This window comes from Pangasianodon hypophthalmus, chromosome 14 (genome assembly GCF_027358585.1).
Source record: "Pangasianodon hypophthalmus isolate fPanHyp1 chromosome 14, fPanHyp1.pri, whole genome shotgun sequence".
NCBI classification, from domain to species: Eukaryota; Metazoa; Chordata; class Actinopteri; order Siluriformes; family Pangasiidae; genus Pangasianodon; species Pangasianodon hypophthalmus.
Window position 1 is genome coordinate 13,011,002 of NC_069723.1, and position 20,855 is coordinate 13,031,856.

At 39.1% G+C, this 20,855-nt stretch overlaps 1 protein-coding gene across 4 annotated transcripts in view; it reads right to left on the minus strand.

The window, feature by feature from the left end:
* Nucleotides 1–1,519: 1,519 nt before the first annotated feature.
* ksr1b (kinase suppressor of ras 1b) overlaps nucleotides 1,520–20,855 on the minus strand; it is a 36,086-nt gene continuing 16,750 nt past the window's right edge. For 3 of the 4 annotated variants that reach the window (XM_026924256.3, XM_026924258.3, XM_053239656.1), the window contains 17 exons: nucleotides 16,206–16,398; nucleotides 15,092–15,548; nucleotides 12,949–13,103; nucleotides 12,778–12,835; nucleotides 12,468–12,551; nucleotides 12,330–12,385; nucleotides 12,131–12,240; nucleotides 11,137–11,302; nucleotides 10,873–10,914; nucleotides 10,201–10,240; nucleotides 9,859–9,922; nucleotides 8,300–8,721; nucleotides 8,089–8,185; nucleotides 7,862–7,995; nucleotides 7,636–7,764; nucleotides 7,117–7,252; nucleotides 1,520–5,419 (listed from right to left, as the gene is read on the minus strand). In XM_026924256.3, coding sequence (XP_026780057.1) covers nucleotides 5,273–5,419; nucleotides 7,117–7,252; nucleotides 7,636–7,764; nucleotides 7,862–7,995; nucleotides 8,089–8,185; nucleotides 8,300–8,721; nucleotides 9,859–9,922; nucleotides 10,201–10,240; nucleotides 10,873–10,914; nucleotides 11,137–11,302; nucleotides 12,131–12,240; nucleotides 12,330–12,385; nucleotides 12,468–12,551; nucleotides 12,778–12,835; nucleotides 12,949–13,103; nucleotides 15,092–15,548; nucleotides 16,206–16,398 — 2,490 coding nt within the window. In that variant the 3' untranslated portion in view covers nucleotides 1,520–5,272. The remainder of the gene's footprint in view (nucleotides 5,420–7,116; nucleotides 7,253–7,635; nucleotides 7,765–7,861; nucleotides 7,996–8,088; nucleotides 8,186–8,299; nucleotides 8,722–9,858; nucleotides 9,923–10,200; nucleotides 10,241–10,872; nucleotides 10,915–11,136; nucleotides 11,303–12,130; nucleotides 12,241–12,329; nucleotides 12,386–12,467; nucleotides 12,552–12,777; nucleotides 12,836–12,948; nucleotides 13,104–15,091; nucleotides 15,549–16,205; nucleotides 16,399–20,855) is intronic. The other variant, XM_026924257.3, reaches the window with a different exon arrangement.

The following is a 20,855-nucleotide window of genomic DNA, read 5'->3' on the forward strand; positions in this document are numbered from 1 at the left end:
TGTTATACTAACCTTCACTCTTCTGGGAAGGCCTTCCACTAGATATTCGAGTGTGGCTGTGGGAATCAGCCAAAAGAGCAGTGAGCTTCGGCACTGATGATGGGTGAGGAGGTCTGGGGCACAGTCAGTGTTTCAGTTCATCCCAAAGGTGTTCAGTGGGGTTGAGGTCAGGGCTCTGTGCAGGACACTCGAGTTCTTCCACACCAACCTCGGCAAATCATGTCTTCATGGAGTTCGTTTCGTGCACGGGGCATTGTCATGCAGGAACAGGTTTGGGCCCCTTAGTTCCACTGAAGGAAACTGCAATGCTATAGCATACAGAGACATTCTAGACAACTGTGTGCTTCCAACTTTGTGGCAACAGTTTGAGGAATCACACTTATGGGTGTGGTGGTCAGGTATTTACAAACCTTTGGCCATATAATGTATGTAGTTCACATGTAGTTCCACAAAACCTGTGTAAAGGTGTGAATTTGCTGCACTTTATTTCATTACAGTTGCAACACTAATTTGTTATACTGCATGGTTATAGCATACTAACAAAAGTGAAATCTGCGTCCTTTTTATACTCTACTTGTATGTTAGTGACCATAGACAACTTGTTAATCTTACGTGTAAGATGTCTTACACCCCATAGCTTTCAGTGAAATATCCTGCACCATGTTTTGTGTATTTGCATATTTGATAACACATGTTCAATTTCAAGTAGAGAGCTTCAAGTAGGTAAGCTTTTTTCTCTCTATTGTGATTGCACAGGAATCCTAACCAACACAGGTGCCTGTTTCAGTGAATTGAAGTCTGACACTAATTACATGTAATTTAATGTAGGCTAATGTCTATTGGTCTGGCTGATATATACTTTCATCAGCTTCAGTAACCACTTTATACAGGCCTGTGATGGATTCAGGGCCAGGAACACTGGAATACACCTTGGATGGGAAGCCAGTCCATTTCAGGGCAAAACACATATACACACTATCACACACTCACTCACACCTGGCATAGCTAATCTGCCTACTAATGTGTGTTTGGTAGGTGGGAGGAAACTGGAGAGTCTGTGGGCCTAGGAAAATCATACAAAACTCCACACAGACAGGAGTGCAAACTCAGAGTTGATTTGATTCAGGAGCAGCTTCTTCTCCCTATTTTATCAAATTTGGTATTAAATGTAAGCCCACAGTACACAGCACAATATCATACCTGCAAGTGGTTTTAAATGTCTTTACTTTTCCTTTTATGGTGTTGAAATTCCCCACTTTCATTTCTCAGCTGTAATGCTACTGTTGCTACTGTGGTGCTTAGATTGTTGTTGAAATTTTCACATTTTCCTTGACAGCCAGTTTTATGAAAACATGTAGTAAGTGTCTCCAAGGCGATACTACAGCAGCACTTTACAGATTATTATGTTGTATCCACGTTCATGGCCCTACAGGTACAAAGACATTCCTCAGCACTTTCTTCAGAATTTCTCAACAAATCACATCCCCAGTGATGTTCACTTACTGAAACAGCTCATTCATAAAGACTTAAAAATTAGGCTTTATTGCTTTTTAAGGTTGAAGACAACATGAAATAGACTATCCCAACACATTAAACATGCTGTACAAAGATACATTCTTAACTCCTTAAATTCATTAAAATATATATTAACCCAGTTAAAAATGTACATTTCATGTTTTACATCACACTTATGTTCATATCTATAAAACAGGAATAAAGTACCTATTCCAAATGCTGTCATGAAAAACAACCATATAAAAGTTTGTACAAATAATAGGAGGCTGGGCTGTATATTAAATAAAAACAATATCTACAAATTCAAACCACATATAAGATTTGCTTTTCTTTACTTTAATATAACCAAAGGTTTCATTTGCATCTCCCACCTCCTAAATTCTGCCATGCGTATTCTCTCACGAGAGCACATTTCTGCGCCATCACAATTCTCTGAACAGTCCACTCTCCAAATTAACCATAAAGGCATGCTTTACATAAAGTATAAATCATTTAGAAACACACATTCCTACAAACACTTCTTTCCCCACCTTCTCATTTCAGTTCACTTTGCCTAAGTAGATACAGAGTCATTGTGTTCACTATTTGCAGACAGAGAGAAGAATGAGAACAGGATTCCACAAAATTTAGATTTAGATTTAAAGTGCAGACAGTTTTACCCAAACTTTCCATTAAAGATTGTACTGTACAGGATTGTAAAACGAGATTTACAAATAGGATAAGGCATGTTAACCGCTAGCTTTGACAGTTTCAGTAAGGCATGAATAAAGGATCAGCAGCATCATTAGTTTTACAGCTCTTAATCAAGTAGAGCAAGCAGGATCAGGCAGGCATGCACACGCGAGAGCTTTAAGAGAGGATCTTCTATAGCCTGGCTACAAACTAGAGATCTCAGTACAGCATAGTTTATGCTTGGCTAGCTCAGGCCACAGGAGAAGGGAGAGGCAACACAGACAGTGGGAAAATAGCAACTTAAATAAATATGTTACTGATGCTAATTGAATAGAAACCATCTGCAAGTAGAACACTGTGATCTATAGAAAAAAATTGTAAAAAGGCAATGGTGCCACATTTCTTTTTCAGACATCTCAAAGTTTTGTGTGATATAACGTTTTAATCATCTCTACATGATTTTCCACTGGTATGATATCCAGGGACAATAACTCCGATTGTACTGTATTACCAGTCCTGCCAACCTTTATCCTTTTTGCAATTTAACATCTACATATACTAGTGTGAGTTAACACTCAAAAATACACCAAAAGACAATTTTTTTCTCCCCCAATAAAATGGGAAATGAACAAATTGACATATTCATCTGGAATGATTTGCAGGTGTTTCGAACGCTCCAATATTGTCTGGCACCCTCTGGAAGCCCCGCCCCCTTCCCCTCAACACGCATGCTCTCGATTAAACTTGTGGGGCACCTTTGCTTTCTTTCAAGGTCAATGGAGAATGAGTTCATTAATATGAAATTATATCTATCAGTATATGTTTGACTTAGCTAACATTAGACAAGTATATAGTTAACATCAGATAACTATTTTTATTAGGGAAGGCACCATAAAATTTAAGCTGAAAATGGTCAGAAAAAAGGCACTTTTCGTTTTCGGCTGAAAGAGGAAAAAAGGACAAAAAATCTGACCTAAAAAGAATGAAGTGTCAAATATGATACTTTACAAATTTAATGGTCATGATAATTAGAAAGTGATTTAATATGCTGTTCTGGGTTTTTCATGTCGGCCATGTAGACCATAGACAACTGATTTGTAAAGCGATTATGTTGAAAATGTATTATGTTTCTTTTTTTAAACTGTTTACTGCACATTACTGCAGAACCACCTTATAATCCACAGCAAGGTTTTGGCGATTGCTGCTGCTGGCAAGCAGTTCCCAACTGCACAGCTGGTATTATTATTATTATTATTATTATTATTATTATTATTTCACCCGCTCATACTGTCATTAAACTTGAAATGGCAGAAAAGCTTGGTTTCCTGTCATTTTTCGGTACTGGATGATTAAAATAGTTTAACATCATTTTTTTAATTGTAAACGGCAATCAATATCACAAAAGCCTAGTCAATGGCAGACATGAATGACAAATACAAATCAAGCAGTGCTCTGTGGGTGGGCAATATGGCAAAGATACCAAATCATGACACCTGGAAAATGTTTCCACAATAGAAGACTTATGTATATATTGGAATGGGCCATTTGTTTCCCATCCAGGGTTTGCTCCCAGTGGTCATGGGATAGGCCAAAGATGAATAAATAAAGTTGATATGCCAAAAATAGCATGATACTTGAAGATATTTAGTTATAATGAAGTTTCCACTGAACACAAACAACATGCTATATGAAACACTATGGAAAGCTATTTGTTCATTGATTTGCAAGAAGTATTTCAAAATAATTAAAAAAAAAAAACATTTTAATGTTCAGTCAGTTACTTGTCAGTCTGACTAACAATGGAGTTGGTCAGTGCTGTAGAATTGCTAATGACAGCCACAATATAAAAGTGTAATTCTACATATTTTATTGTGATAATACCAAATTCATTATTCATTCATCTTTCACCCCCAATCACAATACTCAGTTTGGCCAATTAATTTTACTTCTTTTAAATGTCTGAAAAAACAAAATTATTCACATTAATGAAGGAAACAATTGTACTGTGCCATAATTTTGAATTTTGATAAAGTTGATATTGCAATATTGATATTATTTTGTCATATCGCCCAGGACTGCAACGTTCACAAGAAAATTAAACAGTACATAAAGCAATCGCTTATTTTCTATAGCAAATATCAAATGACAGATTCCTTTAGTGGACCAGCCATGCTCATGTGTGCTGTAGCTGTGCACTACAGTGTTCTCGCAGACAGTGATGATGCCAAGAGCTGGACACAGAGAGAAGCCACAAAGAACAATCATGATTGTGGTGGGAAGGAGAAGTTGTCAGAGGAGGACATGGAAAGAAAAAAAAAACCAGATGGACAAAGAAAACAAGATGGAGGATTTGGGTTGAATTTTGAGATGCAGCACAGTGGTAGAATGGTGATTTGGCCAAGACAGTAAAAAAAGAGAAGTCAGCAGAAAGAGATGATAGTTCCAGTCCCGGCACAGAGAGGAAACAGGGGGAAGGAACGGTCAGAGAGAATATAATGGAACATTTATGTCATGAATGTAAAGAATTTCATACTTCCTCTTCTGCTTCCTGTTATGCATCAACTCAACCTGACAGACATTATAACCTTTACTGTTTATTTTGCTGCAGGCATTGTATCTCTACCAACTGCATACGAAATATGTGACTGTGATGTAAAAAGACTGAATCTACTGTACCAAAATAACTGGAAGAAGAAAATTTCAAACCGATAAAGTACAGTACTCTGCACCTTATGTAGAGAATCATCAGTTAAAAAACACACCTATATATCTTGCTCTCCATTACTCAGACTGAAAATACAGCTGTTTCAAAATAAAACATTCACATTTAAAATTTAAGCTCATTACAAAATAAACCACCTACTGCACTGAATTCACTGAATTCTGAATTGAAGACATGTGTTGAAGGTAAATCAGATTTACCTTAAAATGTCTTACAAATTTAAGATACACTTGGAAAAGGCTCAGGAAATAAAGAAGACCTTAACACATTTATACTCCGAAAGATTTACATCTGAGAAGAGTTCACTTCAACTTGCTCTCTTGAGTGAGGCAGTGCAGGATGACGACATGCAATCTCATAGCTCTACGATACATACTCAGTAGACTTCCAGAAATGTCCGGGGTGGGAGAGTCTACGGTTGAGCTTAGGGAGCTTCTCTAGCAGGTCAGCTAGCTGAGAGAATGTCGGTCTGTCCTCAAGGTCAAAGGACCAGCACGCACACAAGATCTCCTTTTGGATGGACACAACAGATATCAGTTAAAGACTATACGGCTAACATGTTACAACAAAGCAACAGTAACATTTTTATTTGCACAGAACTGAATCACTCTGTGTCACATTACAATGACCTGCAGAATTATTGGCACCCCTCATGAAAATGAGCACAAATTCACATATAAAAAGAATAACACAAGCAACAAGTGATGCTTTGAGTGCAAACAAAGGGATAGACTTTCAACTAGTGTTTTTTTTTTTTAAATCAAAAATGCTACTTTCCAAACCATCTGCCACTTACAATTAATATTTTGTGATCCCTGCACTGGACAGCACCTAGTCTCTTCCTGCAATTTCTAACAAGGTTGGAGACATATGAAAAGAGATCTTTGTGCAGTCCTCCATTTTAACATCTTTATATTCTTAGGTTCCTGAATGCAGACTTCCCTCTTCAATTCAGACCACAGGTGTACAGTATGGTTCATATCCGGAGACTGAAATGGTCATTGCAAAATACTGATTTTGTGTTTCTTCAACTGTTTCTGTGCTGATTTGGAAGTCTAGACAAGTCTGAAGCTCCTGGCAGAGGCAACCAGGTTTTAGACTGTAATATTTTTAGTCACCAAACATGCTGATGGTATGCATGACCAAAAAGATTGATTCTCATTTGACCACAGTACATGATGCCAATTGTAGTTATAAGTACTAATGGTGAAGTTCCAGCATTGCATTTTGTGAAATGCTCTCAAGAGGAGCTTCTTTCTCGCAACAACAGGTGATTAAGAAACTGGTGGTTATCAGTTTATTTGGAAACTTGACGAAAGTAAGAGTCAACTGTGTAACTCTAAACTGTGATCTTTGGGCTCTTTCTTCCCCTTCTTTCACCATCCTCCTCAGTGTACCGGAGGCAGTATACTCATGGGTCCAGTTCCTGGAAAGACTTCAAACTGTTTCAAACATGTGAAACTTAATTGGAAGTATTATGCGACATATTTAGCAATGGTAACCATAATTGTGGAGTTTAAGGGGAGAGTCAGATTTTGCACTGGAAATGAACTGGTTTTTATTAATCTTTAGGACAACTTTTTGGCTTGTTTTTAAAAGCCATTGAGGTGGCAGCCCTGCATTAGGTACATTCAGACCACTTCTCCTACACAGGGTTGCAGGGAGCTTATCCCAGGGAACTCGGGGCATAAGGCGAGGACACACTATGGACAATTTGGAAATGCCAGTCAGCCTACAGCGGATGTCTTTGGACTGGGGAGGAAGCCAGAGTACCTAAAGAAAACCCCCGAAGCATGGGGAAAACACACAAGGCTTGATTCGAACTCCCAACCCCGGAAGTGTGAGGCAACCATGCTAACCACTATGCCACCATGCGCCCCCGTCTACACAGTATATTGGAAATGACATTAACGTAATGCATACCAAAGTGCAGACTTTCAGCTTTAATTTATTTAATTTACATCCAAATCAGGTCAAAGGTATAGGACTTACAGCACTTTTTATATGTGTTTCCCCCTTATATACTGTGGTAGACAGCTAAAATAAACATAACTTTCTCAGCGTCCAAATATTTATGGACCTGACTGTATATTCTTGGCAGAAACCTTGAATACCACTTGTATAACTTGTAAGGTATGCCAAATCAAAATCAAGTTTCCTTAAGAGCAAATTATTGCTAAAATCCTGAAGAACTGTTGTGGGCTTACTGTGATTTCCTTGCCCAGGCTGATCTGGGCCAGCTGCCGCTTTATGCCTTCTCCACTCCCCAGCAGCCAGATAGCAGCTTCGGCCGGCTGGGTTTTAATAGGCCAGTCTCTCACCTGTAGCTCGTACCAGATAGTGCTGAGAGAAAAACACACCAACACAAAGCCATTGAGCTGGAGATAGTGCTAGTACCCAGGATGGTTACAACCTCTAATCACAAAGCAGTCAGTCAAACTATGAACACAGGGCTGGTTGTTGACAGAGGTGATGATTTTACAGAGCCTTTAATACAACATACAGCTAACGCCTAACCCTCCCTGAATTGAAACATGTTAGGGCAATAATCGGTGTAAAATGCATGATATCATTTCATAGATAACACAAATTATTTTGAAATTATAGTATTACAAATGCGTAACAATTTTGGCACCATCATCATGAGATTTGTCTTTTGTCCATTGACCTGCTTAAAACTGTATGCTAGGAGGCAGGAAATGTAAAGAGTTAGGTGTGATCTTTACCCAAAGGCATAAACGTCAGCAGCTTTGGAAAAGGGTAAGCGGTCATCATTTCCGGGACACATCCTCTGTACAATCTCAGGAGCCAGGTAATAAATCCAGCCTCGTGGCAGTTTCAATTCATTCTCTCGCCTTCAAACACACACAGAGAAACACATGTCTGAGCTACTGATTACTACAACCAAAATTCCAAAGACCTAATGACAGCTGAACATATGAGGTTATTTACCGATCCTCCTGCACCACTCCTGACACTCCGAACAAACCGAAATCTGTGATCACCACTTTGTTGTTATCATAAAACACATTTTTGGACTTTAAATCCTTATGCACGATATCCTTTGCATGGAGGTAGCCCATTCCCTACCAGACGAAAAAGTAAGAATAAGTAAACTAAATGAATAAGACAAAACAGAGATGTAGACAACCAGAAATAAAGGATGAAAAGATTTATACCTTTACAATTTCCTGAGCGATTTGCCTGGTCTTGTTGATGTCAAGTGAGCTTTTAGAATCTCTGACAACAGAGTGCAGCGTCCGACCCTTGCAGAAACTGTAACAAAAGCAAAGTTTGTGCCAGACTGAATTAAGTGAAACAGCACTGAACCCTGAACACTGGACATTTCACTCAAGACTCCCTTGTGCCTCCCTCAGGCCCAAGACTCACCTTGTAATGATAGCCAGCTGAGGAGGGTTCATGCAGGCTCCCATAAACAGCACCACGTTCTCATGCCGAGTCTGTCTGTAGTTCATCACTTCCTTCTTAAAAAGCTTCAAGTGGTCCTGATTATTTCCGTCTATTTCCAGCAGGCGTACAGCCACCTCTCCATGCCAACGTCCGCGGTACACCTTTCCCCAGCGACCTTTCCCTATAAGCTCTCCCAGCTCGAGCTGCTCGAAGGGAACGTTCCACTCCTGCAGGTATACACTCGTCTGGCTCACCTTGCGTGAGATGGGGCCCTTCCAGTGTCTCGTGCAGCTGGGCAGGTCGTCCAGGTCGTCCTCTTCACCTTCAGATTCCCCATAAGAAGCAGCCTCATCTTGTCTTTCATGCTCCTGCTGTTCTTCTTCACCATCCACATCGTCATTCTTGATCAGGGAAGATAAAAATATTATAGTGAATTCCACAATTATTTGTACTCTTCATAAAATTGAGCAAAAATCAGATATAATGCACAACACATGCAATGAGTGATATTTACGGTTAAAAATATGGGGGCGCTGTTTAGTCTTTTTAACACTATTTTTCCCGAGCATGAAAAGTTTCCTTATGTAGTGCAAATGACAAAATAAATGGCACCCCCTTGTTTTAGTGAACCCTCAGCTGGAGAAAACACCACCAAGCCTTTTCCTGTAATGTCGAGGAATCTAGAGGATCTTAGACTTTCTTCTACATAGAACATTTTAAGCTCAGGTCTGTTCTTAGATATTTTTGTGCAGATCACTGCCCTCTTCAGCAGGTTTTCATTAGGTGCAGATGCAGAGACTGGCATAACCACCTCAAAACACAGATTGTGATGCTGATATGGATGTTTGCATGTTAAGAGGGAACCAGGGTTTCAGCTGAAATATTCTGAGACTTAGCAGAATTCATAATGCCACCAAATTTCACAAGAGCCCCTCTTATATCAGGTATGTATCAGGTGCTTTTTCTTGTATTGTATTTAAGAGTTTTTAACTGCTTAAAGTTTTAAAATCTATTATCTAACTAGTGCACTTTTTGTTATCTATATTGAAAGCCCTTTCCTTCCCTGGTGATGGATGTCAGTGATTTTAGAATGTCATATTTATACTACATTAATACAGGATTATGTGAAAAGCCACAATATACTGTAGTTCCTGGTAAATAAGAACAATTTAAAATAATCAAGGATGAGATTTGTTGCATTCATTCTAAATTGGAATGCTAATCATTTTGCCAAATTTATTTAGATGAAATATTATTTAAATATTATTATTTAAATATAAAAATATTATTATTTTTAAAAAGTTTAAGTAATGCTTTTTTGCCTGTTCTCTTTAATGGTGGCAATAATTCTGCAGCTGACTGCATTTCACAGTGAATGTTGAAACACAAATAAAGATGAGTTGGAATCATATGATTCAATCATTTGACCATCATTCAGTTTGTACAACTACTTGACTTTTTAGTCTCAGAGTATCTGAGCTTCTTCTCTTAGACACTCTGTGGTTAAAGTGCTGAGACCAGCTGTCTTCTATACTCACCACAGCTGCTTCTTCCTGCCTGACTGTCGGTGTGATCAGCTCATTACCTACAGGTTCTGTCTCTCTGGAAACAGGAGAGGATATGTCACGCATTTGTGAGCTTTTTTTTTTTTTTAATGAATTTTATGAATTGTTTTTGTTTTATGAACATTTTTATAACCATATTCATATCTGAGAAAATACACAAAACTTTGTGTGACTTAAAGAGTTTTATATATACACGTTTTGGTGTAAACGATCATTGTGCACACTGAATCTGTATCAGTTCTGACTGTTTTGTAGGGACTCGTGTATGGATTCTATCATGATCCTGGTTAAACAGTAGCAAAAAATATGCCTTACCCTGAGTCATGGCCATCCTGATGTTGACAACTTGATATATCTGTAGGAAAATTCAGCCACACAGATGTTTAGATCTCGCAGGAATGTGTTTAGTTTCTCAATAGCTGATAGTAGTATTACTTGGTAAACTATGATTTTTCTTGCTAAGATTTAGTTTTAAAAATTTACTTAAAATGTACTTAAAAGTAAAAAAAAATCTAGAAATTGTCCAACTAATCTGACAGGCATATAGCTCAAACCTACAAAGATAAAACAGTCTGCTTTCATTTAGGATACTTTCACTTATTATTCCAGGTGACACTTAGATATTAAACACAAAGAATAACGGTTAAACGTGGCTTTATAACACTTAATATATGCTAAAACGCTAATATACAGTCTTGTACATCTAAGCCTTTTAGACATTAACCCATCTCCACACTCAGCACAAGCTGCACAAAGATATCAATGAAAGCAATGTATCACAGTGTCCAGAAGGTGGCATTAGAAACCATCATGCACCACTTCTCAACCGTGAAGGTAACACAAATTGAAAGTACTCAGCATACTGTTATACGAAAATTGTTCACGCATTAGCCGTAGCAACCCAACAAAGCATTTTAAGTTTTGCAGTAGTGTGTTAGTCTTTGGGAAGATCTGAAACACAGAGTTATAGGGACAGTGTTAACTCACCAGGGAAGATAAACTGTTGTCTGAGCTGATAATAGCAGGAAGCTAGAGATCAGGACAGCATGAAAAGAAAATCACCCAAGCAAAACATTAGGAAAGAAAGATCAGTTAGAGAAAGACCTCTTGCTTTTGGTTCACAGTGCCTCTGACAGATAAAGATTGAGAGATTAAAGATTATGCAAAATGATGTAATCTAACATCATCCTTGACAATGTGCCGCTTGTTTGAAAGTAAGATTAGAGGAAGGTGTTAGTATTAGTCACTGACCTGGGAAGTGAAAGCGGCCATCAGTGGGCCCTTTGGGCGAGGGGTTTGCAGGTGGAGTGGCACTTGGTGGGTTGCTTGAGCTGAACGCAGGTGAGGAAGGTGTGGAGGAGGTGGTAGAAGAGGGGTTACTGCTGGAGTCTGGTTGACTGACAGGTGGAGGAAGGTCCTGAGGAAAAAAATAAGGAAACTAATCAACGACAGACGCAAAGCAGAGTTACTGTTACCACCTCAAAGTTGAAAATTTTCCTATAACAGCCTGAAGTGTTTTAATCATCTTACACCACAACAATTTGGCAGTAATTACAATTTTATTAATTAAAGCAGACACATCAGGCTCTTAATTTGTTTATAGTTACGTTTAATGTTGTTTAAAATGCCCAAAACAAGTTAGTTCCTGCTATCATGTTGTTGCAGCTAGATACAGTCATTCACTCACCAGCCTCTCTTTTCTATCTCATGGAGTTAATAAGACAAAAAATGCAGCTTGTCATGTTACAGAGAAACTGCAAAACCTTCTGTCCCGAAGACTTTCCAGTGTCAACCAATTTACCTCTGTAAAGTCCTTCCAAAAATCAGTTATAATGTATTATAAACAGGCGAAGCTCAGGGCTCAAACCAACAGTAGATATTCAGAGCTATTAATAATTTAAACGACAAGTCTAACAGGGCACACCTGCACAACAAGAAACCCCTGTCAGTCAAATGTTCCAATATTTTTGATCACTTAAAAAATGTGTGGGTTCAAACAAAAGGTGTTATCTTATGCTGTTAAACACATCTAGATGTAAATATCAGGAAATGAAAGCTAAATCTATCGTCTCATATTCATCTTTTGATCTCTAACCCAAATGTCTTCAGTGTAAAGCAAAAACAAAAACAAAAGAACTGGCCTTGCTGATATGTGTGTGTGAATGCATATATGTTTAACATATTAATTTCATTAATAAAATGTGTTTATAAAGAAATATATATTTCTACATTTTGTCACTCTTGCCTTTTTGTTTAAAGTCTTCGGTAATGTGCCAAACTGTGTAGGTGATGGTAGTCGCTCCACCTGGTTATTAATGTCGGACGGAACTGACTCTGTTCTTCTGATTTTCGAAACTAGAAAGAACAAAAACAAAGGCATCGCTGAAATACTGCTCAGTGTGTGGAAAAAATACATTTTGGGTTATTAAGAATATGACACCTACTTGGAATTATCTGGCACTGAGGTGCTTCTTTGGTACACTTGTTGTGGCACTTTAACCTGAAGGTGAGAAAATCATTAGCAGATTCTGTGTATTATAAGCAGGTGTGATTGTAAAGCTGGGGCACCCATGCTGACTTACTTGCAGTGTTTGCACTTTACACCAAAGAGCATGTTTTTCCGACACACCGCACACGTCTGGGAGAACCACGACTTGGTGGAAAACCTTTAAAGGTAATAAAAATTTTTTAAAAAAGTATCAAATTTTTGTTCTGCCCATTTTGTGCTAACCTAAACAAATAAATCATGAAGGATGAACTAAAAATGTTCTGAATATTAAATATTATATAAATATATTTGAAGAAAAAATATTGATATAATATATAAATTTTTTGCCTTTGCCTTTGACTCCCATATCATAGGAAGAGCAAAAACTGATCAGATTCTCTCACCTATGTGTGATTGTAAGACCATAATCTCTCCTCATAGCCTGTGGAGATCTTCCTTTGTCTAATAGAATCACAGAAGGTCCAAACAGTGAGTGGAAAAGAAACAGACACAGAAACCAATACGCTAACAAACACTCTGCTTTCCATAGGTTTCCATGGCAGAAGTGGATCTACCTTTCAGTGTTGGACTTTCCACGTGGATGCGTGTGTTGGGAATAATGTGCGGAGAGGGGACAGAGAGCAGTGGCGAGCGCGAGGGCGAATCCTCATAGCCATTTCTCGCATCTTGCACATTTACATTTAGAAGCATCTTATTCTTCTTCACATTCCTGCAGGACATAGAAGAGAAGATACTGCATTAGCCGGAAATCTGAGCAGTATACTCAGTCTTGCCTTACAATTTCCCCCTGACCAATTTGAAGCTATATTTTCCAAGGAAATTAGCTGAAACTGATAACCAAAGTTGTCTTGTCTGAATATGTACAACTATATTTTAAAAATCAGTAAACTGCATCATAGAATACATGACTGAACGTTCGACTTTAGAACTTCAGGAAGGAGTTCAGGTTACTGGCAGTAAGACACTTCTGCTGAGGCATCAGTATCTTTCTCAATGATGGATGGCCTCTGACACAGAGCATGAGAAGCCAGTGGCCCCCTTCTGGACGCCACAGAGTCTGAGCTGATGGCATCAGTATGACTCTGGTGAGAAATGCAGAAGGTGGGGGTGTGGGGGTGGGGGGGAATTTTAGCATTCCTCCAAGAGTGTGCGTTATGACACACTCATATGACATCATGCACGCTAGCTGTAATGTGAGAATGTGCACTGTGGCTGAACATACATGACCAATATTTAATCCCTAGGTGTCTTTAGTCAATCTGACTCACTCTTGACTGAGTTACACAGTCAGCTTCCTGAAATCTGGATCCCGTACGTACCACATGTAGCTGAGATGTGAAAGGGACTAAATTTCAGGAGCTGTCAGAATGAATCTCATTATTTAAATACCATTTAAAAAGTATTTACAAACATGTCCAGGCTTCAGCTGCCAAATGTAAGATTAAGAAACACACTTTACCAAGTTTTTGGCCTAATGACACTTATTTCACTTGGAAAAAAAAGATCTAAATAGTACATGTAATTAGTTAATTTGCCAACAGGTGCTTACTGGAATCATGCTTCATCTTTGGCTGAATCTTAAACGACACTGTACTGCGGATATAGTGCACTACATAGGTTCTACAAAAGCTTTCATTTGTACCCTACGCAGGAAGCCATTTCAGGATTCAGCCTGTATATTGGGGCAGATTTTTTTAAATTGATAAAATTGTCACTGCATCATGACATCATGACTTAGTTTCCTTAGGAAAGGTTTACCTTACATGTTTTATGAGCTAGAAATGCCTAGTGTAGCATTCATTAATATTCTAATGCATTTCATGGAATCTGACAGCATCAGTGTTGCTTGTTAGCCTCACAGTGAAAGCTAGATGTTACAGTTACAAATGGAACAAAACAAAAGATCAGCTGACTGAAAATCACCTCAACTTCTGAAAGTTTCCTCTAGCTATCATTTTTAAGGATGACTTCTCTGAGAAGTAACCACCACTTAACCCAAGTGGGGACTCATCAAAATGAATGACTATAAACACGGTCAAAAAGCCCACAAAAATCAAGGGCACCAAGCAGCACCTTTCTAGAATGTATAAACCTGTAATATATACTTTAGCAATACTGCAAGTGAGGATTAAAAGCCTTCCTAATGAGCTAGAAAAAACTCTGTGTGATTCAAAATGAAACACAGAAAAACATGACATTGTACATGTGAAATTCAGCTTTCACAATGTTGAACTTATAAAAAAATAACTGGCACTGTGGATGCTAAGGACGTTGGGGAAGTGTAGTCTGTTAAAAATCTTAAGCTTTTTTCATGTTCTATTAGTTTCTCATTCTGGTTTCATAAATAAAATGTCTCCTCTATGATAAAATTCTTGCCTTCAGATGGCTTTAAATTATACATGTTTCTAGAAGGGTTACTTTCGTGTGAACACAGATGTTTGTGTTACACATGGCTCTATAATCACATTACTGAATCATGAATCATGATATTATTGCATACGCAAAAAGAAAGTGAGGCTTCAGCCTCCGATTACAATCAGCCTGCATGATCAGGCTCTTTGGTTTACTTTCTTTTTCCTTCTCAGTACAGGATCAGTGAAGATAGTATATAAGTGATGTAAACCATAGCAACTAAGTTCAGCTAAGTTTCATTACACTCTCCAGCACTCTTTTACGAACACGAATGTTTGGACCTACTTGTGTGCAGGCTCTTCTATGCGGTTGGCGAGCTGTGTGTGGCTCTTGCTGCGGGGCAGAGCGGGGAAAAGCTGGCGCAGCTTGGATGGTGGTGGCGGCGTGTGGGGGGGCTTCAGGAGCTCGTTCCTAATGGTGGGCGGTGTAGGGGGAGGAGTCGATACCTGTCCCAGCGGGCGCCGTAGCAGCTGAGGTGAGGAGTAGAAAGGGTCGGCTAGTCCATTCAACAATGGGGTCACATGGGTTCCAGTTAGGCAGTCCAGAGAGGTTACAGCAGAAACAGAGACAGAACGTTGGGTGCCAGGCATCGCGGGGGTAAAAGGGACCCGAACAGCTGGGTTTGGGCTGTAGGGTTGTGGGCTTCGAGTGGAGCAGCTGAGATTAGCTGAGAACGAAGTATTAATGTCACAGCGAGCAGGTTCTACAATCCAGGGAATTCCGTCGTCTTTGAGCTCCCGTCCTGTAGCAGAGGCACCAGAGTTAGAGAATATACATCAATTCCCCAAAAACCTAGTAGCGATGCGCACAAGCAATTAAATATGTGAATCCATGATAGGGGGGTTGTCTACCTCTTTTTGAGCTTAACATATACCCACCTTGATGGCCTGCAGAAATGGGGCAAGGGATCCAAACAAAGTGAAATACATGTGGCAAATAAATGAATCTTAATGATAATAGAGAATGCTGAGTGGAAAGTGTGTTAGTTGACATTAGTATGGACACTCTCTTGTGACTACATTTACATTTAAGGCATTTGGCAGATGCCCTTATCCAGAGTGACTTACAATTATCTCATTTATACAACTGAGCAGTTGAGGGTTAAGGGCCTTGCTCAAGAGCCAAGCAGTGGCAGCTTGATGGTGCTGGGATTCGAACTCTCAACCTTCCAATCAGAAGTCCAACAGCTTAACCACTGAGCTACCACATCCCTGACTAGGTATTTTATGTTTCATATAAAACATTACTACAGCTCTTTTAAGTTTTACTTAAGAACTGGAAGCTGGGGAAATGTCTCTTCTCTTCAATTCCTGGCTTGAATATATTCCACTGTCATGTCCTGATAAACCATGTGGCCTGCCGGTTATCTAAAACAGATCAAACAGGAAGTAGGACCCACCTGTCCATGGCCCAGAGCTGAAGGTGGAGGAGGTGGAGGTGGTGGAGGGGGTGGTGGTGCTCTTGAGACAAGAGAGGGCAGCAGTGATGCGGGAGCACTCATCAGCACTGGCGCCCAGTTTCCTCATGGTCTCCTGCACCTGAGAATCAGACATCTGCAGCAATGCATCTAGAGACAGATTCACTGGTACTGCCTGCAGGAGAGAAAGAAAAAGAAAGGAACAAATAAAGTGAGACAGAGCGATCCTGATTTCTGTATACATATCATACAGTACATTCAAAACACACCTTATTTATACCTGTTCAGAGAGAATCCATCCTATTCTTATTTATATCACTGTAAATATATTTTGTACAAGTATTAAAATGAATATTTTCTGTATTTTAAAACCATATCTGACAAGCAAGCAACTTGTTAGAGATCATCATGATTCAAGAGATCAAAGCACAGGAAGAGGAGGAGAGCTGAACCATCAGCTTACAAAGAATAATAGAAAAAACATCAGCAAGGTGACAAGTCAGGATAGCAAGCACCACTCTGTTTATCCCTGTCACTCTGTGGCCTCAGGGCTGAATACAGCAGATAACTGATGCAGCTAGGATATGGATACTATATCTCCTTTGCCCACAACATCCTTTATGGAAAAGAAAAAGAGGATGGCCAACTACAATCAACAAGGTTCCCTTTGAGCATTCTCCCTATGGGTGGCCACCAGAGATAGAGAAAGGCCTTTTCTGTGTGCTGATAAAGAGCAATTCAGTAATGTCCGCCATAGGTGGAGGGCCTTCCTCCAGTCCCCCACTCGCCACTCAGGCTGCTGGCACAGTACACAGAGTTAGCAGTATTCCGGTAACCCGTCTTTCTCTCACCCTGTCTGTCAGTGTGAGTCTCCCAAACTGCATTCCTGTGTCCTGGCGTCTCGCTGGCGTCAGCTCATCATCATACACACACATGCAGCCCCCCCCCCAAACCCACACACCCCCACACACCCCCCCCCCCCCACACACACACACTATAGTATAGACAAACTCTGCTCGGTAACAGTCTTGTGCTCAGTAAGATCTCTGTGATAAATGTTTTGCAGTTGAAACCTTGATTAACCTGCTGATAAATTCTCACTTTTGATTGTTCAGAAGGTGTTGATTCATTTTCTATAACAACAGCTCTGACAGCAGTTCCAGCTGCAAGGCAAATCACAGGTTATATTAGTGCACTCGTTCTAATTAATTTTCGCTTCTATAGCAACAAATTACACAGGGACGTTTATGGAAGACATTCCATACAAGGAGTTTTAAAAACCTGGAATTGTTGGTATAGTAATGTTTTCTCTGAGGAGATGTTTATTTAGCAATTTTGGAAGGAATCTCCAGTGTCAGCACTTTGTAACTGTCAGAGTTAACTTTAAGTTTTCCAACATAGGGAAGCCTTCAAGATGGAGGGATTTATTGTTTCTCAGTAGCATGACAAGCTGTGTTTTTGTCTTATTAACTTAGAGAGTTGAAAAAAAAAAGATAACTGAAGACAAACAGGAACAAACCTGTTTCACAAACATTGCACAACATTAAACATAACAACAAATGGATAAAACGCAGGCCTGTGGCTTGCTGTTTTTTAATGAATAAATAATTGTTAGCATTTGCAAAAACACTTTGGGATGTTCTGCTGTTAGAAACGATAAATTTTGGGGTGGCATAACACCACACTGTCATTGGTGTCATATTTCCATATGTTTTATTCTTTACTTAGTTAAAGTTTATTGTATACACTTGAATGAATGACATGCTCATGATAAGAAATTGCACTGACATTGAGAAAGAAAGTGGTGAATTACTACCATCCAATTGAGACGGCCATCCAAAGGCATACGAGCAGTTCAGAAATCTATTTTCTCCTAAAGTGAATGTTTTACTAATGAAAACAAATGGTACTCCACTATACACCATAATTTCCTGAACAATTTTCAAAGTTCATAAAGATTAAATGGCAAATAGATTCATTTTTGCATGCTTTCCATTTCCACTAAGTACTGACTTTAAGTACTATAATAACTGTTGTTAGTCAAACCCTCTTAAAGAGCTGTAAAAAGCAGCTTTTTGTGTGCTTTGGTGAGTTTTAGACCACAACAAGTGCTGCTTCTTCTGTTCAGGTGACAAAAACAAAAACATTTTACCTGTTATTCAAAATCACTGGCTTTATCTACATCACATAAAATGCATTTGAATAGCATCCAATCACTATCAACAGCACAACCGAGATACAGGCCGTGTCCCAAACCAATTACTACTGCTCTAAGTCTCAGGCTACTCAGTAGTCCTCCAGCTGCGTGCTTAACTTGAATATGATCAGCTCATTTAAGAATATAAAGGCATGATTGTCACGTGAAATACATTTAATAACAATATGAAGATAATAAGATAAAGGACCACAAAAGTGTATCTAGTACAGATCATTCTTTTGATTCTGTATAGATTATATTACAGGTATTTTAGAGCTCTAAAAAAAAAAACTCACCATATTGTGAGCGGAGGAGGATCTATTTTAACTGTCATTGTTGCTATTTTTGTTCACGTTAGTTGTTAAAATTAAATCCACTATTGTGTGTGGGCCTGGGGAACCACCTAGTGACTACAATTTTACTGGCCGAGCATGTGCAATACAAGTGTGTGTGTGTGTGTGTGTGTGTGCATGTGCGAATACATGCATGTGGTTTCTGTTGTGTGTGTGTGTGTGTGGGAAAAAAGCAACAATACACACCACCTACTTAGAGACAAAGGGAGAGATTACAGTATGCGCACACATTTCTCACAGGAATAGGAAACTCTCTTCCAGGAATCAGTATGGAAACTTCCCTTACTGACAAAAGTCAGAAAAGACCATGAGGAGAACAGACAGAGCAAAGCGTCGGCTCCAAAAATCTCAGTGCTATTAGATAAAAATGTAAACAAGAAATATTAAATTAAAACTGGGACGCTTTCAGAATTTAAACAAAATGTTAGCTGGAAGCTGTAATGACGATTAATAAATAAATAAAAACCTACACAAGAGATGGGTTTTTCACCAGTAATTGTTTTTTTTACTGCCCACTGACACAATATTCCATCTATTTCTTCCCAGAATAGGAGCTGCGGAATGTTAAACTTGTGATCTTAATTGCTGTGGTCTGTTGGAGTGTTGCCATTTACTGGATATCCAATTATGACCAATCATTTTGCTAAACACAGAATGTGTCTGCATATCCCACTTAATACAAACCACACTCAGTGCAGCCTTCAAAGAAACCTAGAACACCTGAATATCATAAGGAAGCATGCAGTTCATGAAAAGCAAAAGCCATCAAACAATACAATACAATACAACACAATAGGAGCAGGTGAGAGAATTGCAAATAGCATGAGATCATAGTTTCCAACAACTGACTAGCAACAAGTACGCCAATGAGAGTCACAACTACACATGATTTGGAACTGGAGTAAGTGCTAGCATTCAGGACTCAGGAAGGCCACAAACACTACTGATCGCTAAAGCAATCAGTCAAAAAATATATAATGCAGTCTTATAGGTTGAAGATAACTTTGCATAACTTTGCAGCAGTGTCAAGTAATATGCAAATATATACAAACAGCAAGCATCTTCAATCAGTTTAACAGATAACAGAGCAGGCAATTTCATGAATATACATATACGCATTTAAAAAAGTACACCTGTACATTCATGCGAGTATCCAATCTGCCAATCATCTGACAGCAGTGCAATGCATAAAATCATGCAGATACAGGTCAAGAGCTTCAGTTAATGTTCACATCAAACATTAGAATGAAGAAAAAGTGTGATCTCTGTGACTTTAACCGTGACATGTTTGTTGGTGCCAGATGGGCTGGTTTGAATAATTCAGAAACTGCTGATCTCCTGGTATTTTACATACAACCGTCTCTAGAGTTTACTCAGAATGGTGTGGAAAAACAAAAAACAAACAAAAAAAAAAAAATCAAGTGATCCAGTGAGATAACGGAAAATCTACAGTGACTGAAATAATCATGCTTTACAACTGTGGTGAGCAGAAAAGCATCTCAGAACACACACTGCCTTGAACCCTGTGGCAGATTGGGTTGCACTCCTGTCAGCCTGGAACAGGAAGCCGAGGCTACAATGGGCACAGCCTCACTGAAACTTTGAAAGCTGAATATTAGAAAAACAATATATGGTCTTTTTCCAATCATCAGCTGTCCAGTTTCTGTGAGTCTGTGCCTACTGCAGCATCAGATTCCTGTTCTTGGCTGACAAGAGTGTAATCCCATGTGGTCTTCTGGTGTTGTAGCCCATCCTCTTCAAAGTTCGATGTCTTGTGCATGCTCTGCTTTTCTGCTCACCATGGTTGTAAAGAGTGGTTGATTGACTTACTGTAGACTTTCTGTCAGCTTGAACCAGTCTGGCCACTCTCCTCTGACCTCTCTTGTCAATAAGGTGTTTCCGCCCACAGAAATAACACGTATTGGATGTTTTTTTGTTCTTCACACTATTCTGTGTGAAACTCTAGAGACTGTTGCGGTTGAAGATCCCAGGTGATCAGCAGTTTCTTAAATACTCAAACCAGTCCATCTGGCACCAACAACCATGCCACAATCAAAGACACTGAGATCACGTTCTTCCCCA